Source organism: Falco naumanni, chromosome 1 (genome assembly GCF_017639655.2).
Source record: "Falco naumanni isolate bFalNau1 chromosome 1, bFalNau1.pat, whole genome shotgun sequence".
Taxonomy (NCBI): Eukaryota; Metazoa; Chordata; class Aves; order Falconiformes; family Falconidae; genus Falco; species Falco naumanni.
Genome location: NC_054054.1, coordinates 101,640,394 through 101,653,709, shown reverse-complemented (window position 1 = coordinate 101,653,709; position 13,316 = coordinate 101,640,394). Strand labels below are relative to the sequence as shown.

Here is a 13,316-nt window from a genome sequence, read left to right as displayed (position 1 = left end):
TGGTGGGGGCCCTGCAGAGTCCCCCAACACCCACTCCACCTGCAGTGTACTACAAGTGCTGGGCTGCTCTGTTCAAGTGTGTGGAAAAACTGTTGCCACAAGTGGCCAGACCCCATGTGAGCAGTTATTTACAGTGACCCTTTTGGTGCTAAAAACAAACATGAAATATTCATAACTTGCAGATCACACCCCTGCACAGCACTGCTGTGGTCCTGATCCTGCTGCGGCAGCATCCCTGGCTGGCAGCTCTGTGCTCCGGGGCATTTTGGAAAACATTAAAACATAAAAACATGAGCTGCTGCTGCTGCTTTCTGAGGAAAGGTTACATCTGGGGAGAGTTACTGGCATTTAGAGCCAGGGTAGCTGCAGCTTCGTACTGCATTAGGGAACAACAGGTACCTGGGCAGGGTCGATGAGCTACCTGCGCTGACGGTTTGTGGTCCTGAGGGTGGCAGGGAGCCCTGGATTAGTTTGTTATTGAGAACAGATGAGCAGAGATGGAAAGAAATGCTGTTTACGCAGCGAGCTGCAGGAGGGCACTGGTGGTGATGGGCACTGCTCCAAGTGTTCCAAGAGGCAGAGAGTTGCCTGCAGGACTGAGTGATTTCAGGTCTGTCTTAAAAATAGGTTGCAAGATCCAGACATCCATAGGCAGGAGTTATAAATTGCTGCAGGTTCAGCCCCAGTCCTTGGGCTGATTCTTTTTTAGAGGTGAGACACCATGCTTCTGCTCAGGAACAGCTTTGGAGCACAGCAAAAATGTATTAAAATTAATTGGGAACCCACAGGTCCTGTACGGCTCAGAAAAGGCAGCATTACATGGACCAGCCTTGGGGGATGGGTCTGGAGAAACAGACCTGGGTTACCCTAAAAACAACTGGAGGTTTTTACATAGGTCTTAGCAGTAAAATTAAGATTTAATTTTAGAGAAGCCTTGTTTGACAGGCGGTGTTGTGCAGGGGGTTATGGATATACAGCAAATTACTTTGTGATGCCGCTATATTAAAAACCAAGCCAAACTCCATGCACTGAATATTTCAGGTGCTGACTGGTTTGTGGTCCTGTTTTGCTCTGCATCCCATCTCGCCCACTCAGATTTCAGCCTGTCCTACCTGTCTACACTGAATCATCTTTATTTTTACCTATGAGCTACCAGTCGCGCATTAAAATGGTGTCTTCTCTAAAGCAGAGTGAATAATTCATTAGAAGATCATTACAAGTGTTGTAATGGAAAATTGCTTTCCCAGCTGTATTTAATGATCACTACAAAAGACAAGAGCAGGAGCTAAAACAGAGTAGAAACCCAGACACCTGTAGGAAGGAGCAGAAGGGGTTGCAGTGTGCCTTTGGTTTCCTTCCTCTGCCTGCTGCATTAGTTCCCCAAATTCTGTAATGGAATAAAAGGTTAAAGGGGGGCAGCTCTCTTCAGCCCCTGCTCCTGGCTCCTGTAAAATTATTCCTTCGGGGACAGGTACCATAGCTTTGTCTGCTTCTAAATTGTCTTGAGCAGTGGGGTTCCTCTGTGTCTCCAGGGAGACTATTTCACTGCGTAATTGTCAAAATTGTCAAGAGGTTTTTCTGAGGTTCAGCCTCACCTTCTCTTCTGTAATTTTTATCCTTTATTCTTTGCTCTCTGCCTCTATTATATGAGTCCTAGACCTTTCTCATTTTTCTTCTTTTCTTTCCCCCCCTTATTTTATACCTTTTAACCGTGCCGTCCTCTGTGTTGCCTCTTAGTAGGGTCATGCACCCTTGGTGTGTCAGGGGAAGGGTTTTGGTGCTCGGTGCACAGATGAGGGGTTCCACTTCCAGCATTCAGCACGTGACCACCTTTTAAATCCTGATGTACATTCACCGTTAAGTTCTTCTGGAAGTCCTGTACATCAGTACCTAAACAGGAGGTGAGATCTCTCAAAAATACTTTGTCATTGGGCCCGTTGACAGGTTCAGTCTGGCTCAGATGGATCCAAAGCCCAGAGGAATCGGTGAATAGATTCAGCTCTGTCACACTCCACTTCTTCTGTTTCCTCCAAAACCTCTTCTTCTCCATTTGGGTCCTCTTTTCTAAATTACATCCCAGGACCAAAATGTGCCCAGCATCAGCCTGGTGGCCATTGCAACAATGCCTTCAGAACCTTCAAAACCTGTGAGAGAAGTACGTGTCTCGTGCTCACAGTGGCTCTGAAACCCAAATCTTCTTTCCAACTTCTGTGAGGATGGTTTAAGCCTTGGACACACATGCCAGAATTCCCTGGCATAGCCTCTGTGTGGAGTTACTCAGCTGTTGGCAGTTTCCAGGCAGCTTGGAAGTGATATCAAACATCAGTGAAATATGCTCGTTTTTAATCTTTGTTAAGAGTAACTGTTCAGTGATGTGTTGTGTCTTTGTTTTTCAGAATCCAGGTATTGACATTGGGGATGTTTCTGAGAGAAAAGCGTTAAGGAAGAGCTTGAAGTGTAAAAATTTCCAGTGGTACCTGGACCACGTTTATCCAGAGATGAGAAGATACAACAACACCATTGCTTATGGCGAGGTAATTAAGGCTGAGAATCCCTTAGATCAGGCTGGTAATACTTTCAGCTGGTGAGGCTCTGATGGGAAATAGCCCCCAAGGAGGGGAATATCCTTGATGGGGAAAGCTGGGCCACTTCAGCCTGGAGAGGAGAAGGCTGAGAGGGAAGCTCATCCATGGCTACACATATCTTAAGGGCAGGCATCAGAAGAACGGGGCTGGGCTCTTTTCAGTGGTGCCCATCGACAGGACAAGGGGCAACGGGCACAAACTGCAACACAAGAAGTTCCTTCTGAACATGAGGAAGAAGTTGTGTTACCCTGAGGGTGGCAGAGCCCTGGCAGAGGCTGCCCAGGGAGGGTGTGGGGTCTCCTTCCCTGGAGGCAGTCACAACCCAACTAGATGTGACTCTGTGCACCCTGCATGAGGTGACCCTGCTTTAGCAGGGGTTGGACTGGATGGTCTCCAGAGGTCCCTTTCAGCCCTCGCCATGCTGTGGTTCTGTGAGTATGAATCAAAACCTATTATTTGTGTATAATTTTCTAAATTTGTATAAATCTGTTCACAGTTTCTTCTAAAAACCTATTTTGGGATTTATTCTCATCTGGAGACCATATACAGTAAAATATTCTAATACTTCATTTACTGATTTGACAGAAAATTATCTATGTTACCCATTGACTCCATGGATTAAGCAGCTGTATGTATATTTTTAATGCATAGTCATCTTATAAAACCCATTGACTTAAACTCAGCCTAATTCCTTACAAGGTCTCTGTAGGGTGCAGCGCGTTGTCACAACAGCTTAAGGAATAGATAAAGTAAGGAGACTTAATTCAATCTCTGCTGGCTTTGAGACCATACTGGGAATATAAAAACAGGCATTTATGGGCTTAATACTCTGTTGCAATAGGTCTTGTGGAACAGTGGCAGTTTGAGAAGGCTTCTTGAAGCAGAGCCTGAGCACCCCAGATGGACATCAGTTTTAAGAAAGATTTATTACCAAACTTACTTAATGCCTTCAAGCTAAAGCCTCAAAAAAAATAGTGTTTTCAAAGGTGTTATTGCAGTTGCCCTACATGGGGAGCCTGAAGAGAGGACAGCTCTGTGTTACCAGACCTGGTGGCTGGGGTTCAGCAGCCACTTGGCTTTGTAGCATGAGCCCAGCACTTCCACGCTCCGTCCGAAGTGCGTCCTTCAGTACCTGGCGGCTGGTTTGCCATCACTGTGCCTCCTCCTGCATCCCTGTGACGATTCGAAGGGGCTCCTTGTGCTAGCTGGACTTTTTTCCCTGCCTAGTTGAGCACTTTGAGATTTCAATGAAATACGAGCGATTCGGCATTGATTTCAGACTCCTGGCAACATGCTGACGATAGTCTAAAAATATGTTTGTTACCGCCATGCACGGCCAAATACAAAGAAAACTCTGTTCAAGGAAGTTGGCTGCTTTGAATGGTGATTATTATATAAAAGCAGTCATCATTAGGCCTTGTATTTAAGGAAAACATATGGCGCATTAAACCTTTCTCTGCCTGATTATGCCTAGTGATATAGCACCGCATGTTCGTTCTGTAGCAAGGGGCTAGAGGCATTGCCGCGTGCCGGTTTATTGCTTATCTCTGAGGAGACAGGACCGTATAACTCTGCGCTCTTTATTTCTTACAGCTTCGAAACAACAAGGCGAAAGATGTCTGCCTTGACCAGGGCCCGCAGGAGAACCACACAGCAATATTGTACCCGTGCCACGGCTGGGGACCGCAGGTGAGGACTTGCTCTGCGGGGACCACGTGTGCCGGGAGCAGGCGGTACCCGGCAGAGGCTGGATGGGCAGAGGGCAGCCGCGCACCTCGCCTCTTGGCTTCACCCTCAAATGTATAGGGCCCACCTTCTTCTTAAAAATACCTCAGGTATAAAGGTACATTTTCCCAGCTTCTCTTAGAGTAGCTATTTTCTGGATCACCATAATCATGCCAGAGCTTCAAGTAAAAGCATAATTTGGAAAAATCTTCCAAATGAGGGTAAATAATGCTGAAAGCAAATAGCCAGTGAGCAGAGCAGAACACACACAAGCAGAACGTTTTAAGACCTTTCCTTTCTCCTTCACCCAGCAGAGTCTGGGTAAAGAAAACAAACAGTGCTTTTTAATGGAATGATAATTAGCCATTTCAGCTGGACTGGGGTTTACCATAGCATTAGTTTTCTAGCGCTCCTTTTGCCTCTCCAAAAGTTTGGAGCAACCCAGAAGCTTCTTATCCTAATTCTAGATTAAAAATTATCATTCCAAGATTCACTCTAGATCTCGTATCTTATAGAGGATTAGTGGATGTGTCAAATACTGAAAGTTAGTGGTTAAAAACTGATTCAGCCTCTTCTGTGGTTTTATCTCTTACCATATTTTAAAAGGAAAGCAGCATGGGCGTACTGCTGGTTCCATCGCCGTAGAGCTGGAACAAAAGGGGGTACCACACCTGCTCTCACTGCTGGCATGTGTTAAACCAACAGCAGACTCTAAGCTGGACTTTCAGGATTTGCAGCTCCAGGGATCTCTGCCTAGTTCCCCACTAACTTTTCCTGGGTGCTTTTCTTTTATCTCTGCCCATATCCCCAATTCGGTATTTTGCCTACATTTCCTTTGTGGTTTTCTTTTTGTATGCCTAGTGGTCATCATCTCATCATGCAAATCCCTTAGCACAGTATCCTTCTCCCCTACAATCTTTAAGGAGAAAATACAAGTTTCCCTTTAAGCCTGGAAGCAAAATGGCCATCTTATGACATACGGGGTTTTCAAGAATTACAATGTGATATTTTAGGGTTTTTTTCATTACCAAAATCATGACTGACCTTCCTAAAGCCACAAAGTAGCAGCACTTGTTCTTCTGGCATTTTAGCTCTATCCAGCGAGGCCCTGGGTGCTTATCCTCAGGATCTGATGTATGTATCTTGTATCTTGTTTGCATTTCCCATGTAAATGCTGTGGCTATCTATGTTGGAAATTTAGCCAAGGCAGAGAGGTTGCGGATGATGGGCTCTTCGGTCACTGTGCTTGCCTGGTGTGTAGTAGCGATGGGTGGAAACAGGGATAAACTCCTCTGTGACAAGGCTGTTTCTTCTGTTGCTTTTCTTTTCTCTTTGTTGAAAAGTCCACACTTGTTGCCAGACAGAAATATTTCCCTGTTATCATGGATCATCCGCATTTTTACTGAAGGGGTTGCGTCTACTGATCAGCTTAGAAATTAGGGGAAAACTGTGACTAAAAGCCGTCTGAACACCCCAGTTTGTAGGCTGGTACCATCACCCACACTCTCTCAAAAGAAGGCAGGACGTGCCACAGGAGGAGACCGTGGTACCTCCCACAGCGGGTAGGTCCCGCCTGTTGCTCTCCATCGCCAAGAAGATGAGTCTTACACTTGGAGGGACACCTCACATTGATCTGGGAGAGGGTGGGTGAGACAATCCCATTCCAGCTGTGCCTGGATGCTGAGTTAGGTAAATTTAAGGTGTCTACAGAGATTTCTTTTTATTTGCAGGACAACAATCTGTCTTCGCATGTTTTAGGGAAGACCTGCCCTCTCATTGAACATATTCTCATCACTGTGCTATATGGGCTGTGTTCTTCCCTCACCCAGGAAGGCAGCCATGGCTTGTCATACGACCATTTTCTGTCTTGGCATCATGATGTTGATTATTCTGGCATTGGCCATGCCTCCCAACAGCTTATTTTAACATCACGACTGCAGCCCAGAGCTGTCAGTGCTGGCAGGTGACACAGGGTTTAGGCTGAGAACTGCTGGATGGGCAGTAAGCCTTGTGAGCACCAAACTCCGGGTGAAATTACTGGCATGACAACAAACTGCCGTGATGAAGCACCACAGGTGACACAGCAGTGTTCCATCAGAGGCAAGGTACTGTATCAAACCTTCGTCTCCACCCGGAAGTGTATAAATTACATAGGAATGCTCAACAGCAGGGTTTGAATTCCTGCTCTGTAAGCCTACCCTGCTCTGCTCCAGGTCACTGGGATCTCCGTGCAGGTCTGGGGAGGGAAACTTCTGGTTCCTTCATAGTGTTAAAAAAGAAAGCAGTGTTGGTTGCATTCATTAAGACCAAAACTGTGAAATACAACATAATAAAGACCAGCCTATTAAGTACCTTCAGGTATTTGCGTAATAAAACCCTGCCTGTGAAAATTTCTCCCATGAATCAGAAAGGAGATCAGGGAGAGGAAGAAAATGCCGCACCAGGCAGTAGGGTTTCCCAGCTTATTTGTGGTAATTTATTTATTGAACAGGTTTCTAATTTAAGCAGCAGAGTGTTCCAGTTCAGAGGCTGCTGGGGCTGGTTTGCTGGGGCCAGCTGCATTCTAGCCCATGAAGGGTTGCAGCCTTTGGGTGTCTTTTTTTGAATACCCCAATATTCAATACCTGTGTGAATACCAGAGGTAGGTAAGCTCAGTCTTGGGAACAGAACTTTCTTTAATCCATTGGATGTTGCAGATTATGTCAGTCTGGCTCCTTCCCAGTGCTCGTGCAGCCCCTGCATGAGCGGGGGTCTTTGCAAGGTGGGGAGATGCCCCAACTGCTGCTTTTCAGGTGGAAAAAACAGACTGGAGTTCACAGCAAAATCTTGTAGCCGTTCCCTCAGCTCTGGGAACATGTAATCCCATTCCTGGTAGCTTTCCTGAGACAAGATACGACTTTTTTCTCACGTCTTGAGGATTAGCTCATCAAATCTGGATGAAAAGCTGGAGCATTAATTGGAGCTTAGCAAAACAGGATGTCAACGCTCTGTTCTACCGCAGGCCTCCGATATGGCTTAAACGTGCCTTTTATTTCTTCACCTGCAAAACGAGCCTCGTTGGCGTAAGGATGAGTTGCAGATTGGGGTGGAACCCAGTGGGGACGCAGAGCTGCAGGACACTGCAGTGGTGGCAGCCTTAGTGAGTATCTGGCGTCCAGCGTGGTCAAGGAGCTTCGTTTTCAGCCTAAGAAATACATAGTTCAAGTGATGGAAATGCATAAAGAGCCCAGCCTCACAATGTGGTCACCCTGAAATGTCCAGGCTCACCAGGACTAAGTACTCCCAAAGCTCACCCGAGCCTGAGCTGTGAACTTCAGGAGCCACCTGAGCCTAGGAACCAGCTGCGGGAGTCCTTCGGGGTAGAGGTAAATCTCACTTCGGTTTATCTTTGTCTTTAAACAATGATCAGTCAACTGTGGCTGATTGAGTTATTGCTAAATATAACCTAGCTGTTGCTTAAAAGGACACAGGCTTTTTCTTAAATGGCACAAACTGCCTTTTGGACTTTCTGGATGGAAACTTAAACCCCAAAGTGCATTATAGTACGAGAAACCGAATTAGCTTGATAGTGTCTGCTAACACTGGGCTTTAAGATGAATGGTTAAAAGCAGGCTATTTATTTTTTCCTCAGCTGTTTTTGTGATTAAACTTAACGATGTTTTCTTTTCCTACCTGATGTTCTGAAGTCAGATGTTGCAGTGCTGCTGGCTCCCTTCAGCTCGCCTGTCGCACAAGCTCAGCACAGATTTTTCTTCCTGGTCTTCCACCTCCACGCTGTCCCTTCCTTCTCCAGCTGAGAGCCAGTTCTTGGCAGTTCTTTTGTTTCACGATACATGCAATTAGTTTAACTCCTTGAAAATGCTTTTTAGAAGTAGCTATCAGTGAGTGCAGAAGCTTTGAAATTAGCCTTTTGCAGAAGCATGAGCGCCACGCAAAAGAAATTGGGCTTTCACTACTACTGTTTAATTAATGGGCTGCGTGTTGTAATTTATTGCTGGGAATATAGTTAGAGGTAATGTAAACGCTTTGTTCAAATAGCTCGCTTTTTTTTATAAAGATATATGTGTAAAAACCACTAGGAGCTGTAATTCCTTTGGAGTTTTTCAGCATCTGAAAGACACGCGTGGTGCCTGTGCTGGGTGTTCATGTGGGGCCCCAACATCACCGCTTCTCTCCTTCACGGGTGGCCTGTCACATACGTGTTGAAAAGCATTTCACAATTAAGGAGCAGGTTCCTCAGCGTCGGCGAGCGAGGCTGAGGTGTAGGCTCCTGCTGGCATTTTACTGGTGCAAGGACAGCGGTGTTGTGGGTCCTGCTCCCTGCCTTGCTGGGTGACGTTGGGATTCTGTTGGAAGTACTCACTCTAGGTCCATGCCCCACCCCCACCCCCCGGCCAGTGTCTGCTCTGGCTGCTGAGTATCTGTAGATGAGCAGCCCCGCTCAGAGAGAGGGGGAGGGGTGTTCTCTGCGGGGAATCTGTCCCATTTGAGGCAGGGCAGCCTGTGTTATATCTCGAGTTTCTGCTCTCGCTGCTGGTGGCTGCTCATGGGTGTAAGCTAAGCATGCAGCGTTCAGGTGGATGCAGTGGGGTGTGCTGGATCCCTGCCTAGTGCTGAATGCAGATGAGATCTTGGCTTTTGCTCACAACAGCTCCGTTGTAGCATCTATCAGTGGGGAAAAATTTTGTTTTTTCTCTTGTTTTCCCTTTAGCTTTCCATTCTCCCTGCTTTCATTCACTTCCAGGTCAAATCATTATCAGCTTTCATGATGAAGTATCCTTTTATCCTGTAATTATATTGAGCCTGCTCGTGGATTTTTTTTTCTTCCTGATGGCTTCATCTTTTAAGCAATACATCATGAAAACACCTTGCCGTAATGATGTATTGCGCTAATAATATAGTAATACCTCATTGGAGTGACAGAAGTATGATGATATATTTAGGTGATAGAAAGCACTATAATACTATAAAACTTAAGATAATGTTCACCCAGCAGAGCATTTCATTTAATTATAGGATAAAATATGTTTTGCCCATTTAAGTATCAGAACTTGAGGACAAAACCATCAATACTGAGATCATCCAGGACACAGCAGTATCAAGGGTGACAAAATAGCACATCAGATTAAATTCTGTTAAAAAGAAAATACTGTATGCTTTACTTATGCTTGCTAATTGATGATCTGCTTGGTGCAGAAAGGAAGCTAAGCAACCCTAAATTATTTTCCAATAGAGTCAATGAAGGTCATCAAGGCTTTTATTTCCCAGGTGCTAAGATGTCTAATTAACTTTCCCCCATCCCTGAGATGCAGCCAGCCAGAAAAAATAATCAAAGAAGATGTATTGGTGGTGCAGGTTTGCCAGTGGGAGATCAGCCCCAGCGAGGTGCCAGGCACGTGTGTGGCCCCTCCGCTCCCAGCACCAGCAGGGCTGTGGGTCCCCCCAGGGCACAGCACCCCCTGAAGCGGTACCTGGAGGCGGGGGCTTTGCAAGGTGCCGTTTTACCCGGGGTGCAGTTTTACCTGGAAGGGTGTCCCTGAGGGGCTGGGGTATGAATCGGTGTGTCTGCCTGGGGACGTGCCTTTGGGCCATTTCCATAGATTGAGAGTTTAAGACCCCATCGATATTAACCACTTCTAAATGGTGAGCTTGTTCATATTTTTAAACTGTTTTTCTTTGGTCCTTCCTCTTGGACTTTCCCTTTGTCTCCTGTCCTGTGCTGGGCTGGTAGTTCCATGTTTGTTTTTTTCCTGCTGGATTGACCGTGCCCCTCGCCACTGGTCCAGTGGTGCCTGGTCCTGCTCCGCGGGCAGCCAGACACGGGACAGATCACTTTAAAGGACAGACATATTTGGGGGGGCAAGAGAGCAGGATTTGAAGTCAGATGATTTCAGTGATTTGTCTTCCCACAAAGCCAGGAAAACATAGTCTGGTTACATGTAGTGTCATGGATTTAAGAGGTTCTGTGATGTGGGCTGTCATTAACCTTCTGAGCCTGGACCGCACTTTGGCAAAACCTCCTTCTCATCAAGGAAATTGTGTCCTTTGGAAGAACAGACAAACTTCTGTTGTCTTTAAGCACCGCAATGACCATGTGAGGACATCATTGGTGACAGCAAAGCAGCCATGGGATCTCCAAGGGATCCTGAACAGCCTTGTTCAGACACTTGCTGGCATAGACAACATTTTTGGGGTGGTCAGCAGTGAAAGAATGAAGAAGAAGAAGGACAATCCTTAGGAAATATCTGAGAGGAGAAAGCTGATGTGGACCAACAGGTGGAAGAGCCTTCCCAGATCCTGTGGGAAGCGCTTACCTGGCTGTGCTGTGAGGGTGAGGAGGGAAAGAGCACAGACCATTCTGGTGGTGCTGTGTGGATTGCGTACACCCCTGGGCTACGGGGCAGGATTTACACAACTGCATCACCAAGACTCCCAGACATGCTGCCCAAAGAAGGAGCAAAGTAAAATCCTGCTGCTGGGAAGCCCTTTGTGTGCTCCCCTGAGCCAAGGAGCGGTGTTGCCCCAGGGGTATTTTAAACTGATGCTGAATAGCCCTGTGAGCACTTCCAGAAGCCTCTTACATCTTGTTCACTCAACCTTCATACGCAGGCAATGGACGAGTTCTCAGAGATCATCACCTGGGGCTGTGCTGGCCACGTTGGAGCAGGCAAGTTTGTTTGAGGTGCCGAGTTGTTGAGTTGGTGAATTGCTGCAACCACTCGGAAGGTTTTAATAACAGCAGCATGTGTAATTCACTGATACCGTCAAGTATCTGTATGGCATCTTCAGTTTCTAAGGTAGGCTCAGGCACAAGCCCAGCATCTGGAGCTGCTGTTTAAAATGTTGGTCACTCTCCGTGGTGATGAGTCAGAGGTGCTTCCCTCCTCTTACCAGGCAAATCCAAATAGAAAGTGCCGGCCAGGCTGCAGCTCTGCTCCCCGCAGCTGCCTGTGTGTTGGCCTCTGCTCCCTGTTTTCCTTTTTATTGCTCAAGAGAAACCCAGCAGCAGCGGCAGCAGTGCCTCAGCGCAGGAATCCCCTGTACCCGAGTGCTTCACCCCCCACTGTCACCTTGTGGTTGAGACCTCCTGCTTGCTCTGGAGAGGAGCAAAATAACAGGAATTAAGGCATGAAAGGCAAAATATCCCAAAAGAAAAAAAACCTGTGAATGTCTTAGGAGCGCGGTGGAGCTTGCACTTGCAAGTTAGATGGGATTTTTGGGAATAATTGCTCTCAGGTTGGACAATTGGACAGGCTTGAGGGCTGTGGCTGAGCCTCCTCCAGGCTCGGCACAGCAGATTAGGCATTAGGCAGTGTGCTAGATCCAGATGCGTGTTTAGGCTTTATTTATCAGGCTATTATACATAGTAGGTGACACATCTAATAGATGCACTTAATGCATTTTTCATAATACCCGTGTTTGTTTTTCAGCTTGTTTTTTCTCCCTGCAGCCCCCGCCCCGCTCCCTTCTCAGGAAAGATTTGATTTTTGCTCTACTTACTTTTCCCACCACATTAAGCGATAACATGTAAGAGCAGAAATCATGTTGCCTTGTGGGCATTAGGCCAACTGTCTGAAGACAAGCTGCCAAACATCATAAAAAAAGAAAGTGTCTAGCACGCTAATTATGCATGTGGTAGGAAACATTTCGGAAGCAGGAGAAGGAGTAACTTGCCCATTTGGGACCTCTGAGTGATTTCTTCATCTGCCGTGGAGAGGGCTTGTCTTTTTTTTTTGTCTTTTCCTTCCTTGTTGCGAGACAAACAGCCTCATCCTGGGTGGTTGTGCTCAAATACTAACTCAGATGAGTTGCGTGGTTAAAAACATGCTGTCAGGATGCAAGCGCTGTCTCACTCAGGGCTTGGCTCATCGAAACGTCCAACTGCTACAAACAGACCGTGTGAGTCTGAGCCTTCGGCGGGGCTGGAGGTGCCGGGGGGGTCATTCCCAGGTTGCTGGAGCCTTGTGGGCAGGGCAGCTCCCTTGCTGGGAGCTTGGCACAGCGTGAGCTGAGCTCGGCGGTGGGGAGGATCCCCATCCTGCGGTCGGGCACCCCACACCTGGGGACACAGGGATCGGTGGGAGCAGGCGGTGATGGCTATGACTTTAAGCTCTGCAGGCTGCCCTTCCTTTCCACCTCTGCTGTGCCAGTGCAGCAGTTTGGAGGGGAAATTACTGTAAAGCTTAGAGAGACATGTACTGCTCTACACCGTCTTGCCAAAGGCTTTGGGGGGCAGAGGAGCAGGTGCTGCACTGGGGGACAGGATGGGGCAGCTTTGCCCTGGGCTAGCATCAGCTTGGTGGTGTGGGCTGCTGCAGCTGAATCTGCCTGGGGTCAATGCCTTGGGAAGAGACCTCCGTGAGATGTGAAGTAGCAGAGGCCTTGCTTTGCTATACAGCACATTGTCTAAAAGTGTAACTCTGCCAGCAGCTGGGAGCAAAGCACCCCAGGCAGCCATCTCAAGGAAGCTGGAGGATTCAGCACACCTGTACCTACAACCAGCATCACTGAGAGAAGGAAATATTGGCATCAAGCACCATACCTGTATCTGCCATTATTAGCTGCAGTCAGACCCTGCTACATTGTTCTAACTTGATTTTCAACATTTAATTATTCTAACTGAGATAACCCGAACTCCCAGTGTGATTTACTGTCTCTTTTTAAGCATCTGGGTCACAGATATGCTCAGTTAATTAACGTGCTGAATACTCTTTATTTGTCTGCTAGATAATGGATTGATTCATAATTTAAATAAGCAGCTGTGTATATCCTTCCCTTGAACTATAAAAGGCAGGCCACTGTCATTCATCTCTTTTCACTCCTGAATTTAAATATGCTTAGGGAAATATTTGGGTGAGATTCCTTAAACACTGCAAATGGAGGAGCCCTTTGTGTGTGGCCCCTCCGTGGCTGTCTCAGTGCTGTCTGGGTGCCAGCTGGGTGCTGCCCCCGAGAGCCTCCCGCCCTGCCAGATGCTCCCAGCCTGCATCCCCTTGGCAGCCCCGG

At 47.0% G+C, this 13,316-nt stretch overlaps 1 protein-coding gene across 1 annotated transcript in view; it reads left to right on the top strand.

Annotated features, from left to right (window-relative positions):
• The window catches only part of GALNT17 (polypeptide N-acetylgalactosaminyltransferase 17), a 212,449-nt gene that overhangs the window by 195,530 nt on the left and 3,603 nt on the right, over nt 1-13,316 (top strand). The window contains exons 8-9 of the mRNA XM_040613286.1: nt 2,397-2,534; nt 4,179-4,274. Coding sequence (XP_040469220.1) covers nt 2,397-2,534; nt 4,179-4,274 — 234 coding nt within the window. The remainder of the gene's footprint in view (nt 1-2,396; nt 2,535-4,178; nt 4,275-13,316) is intronic.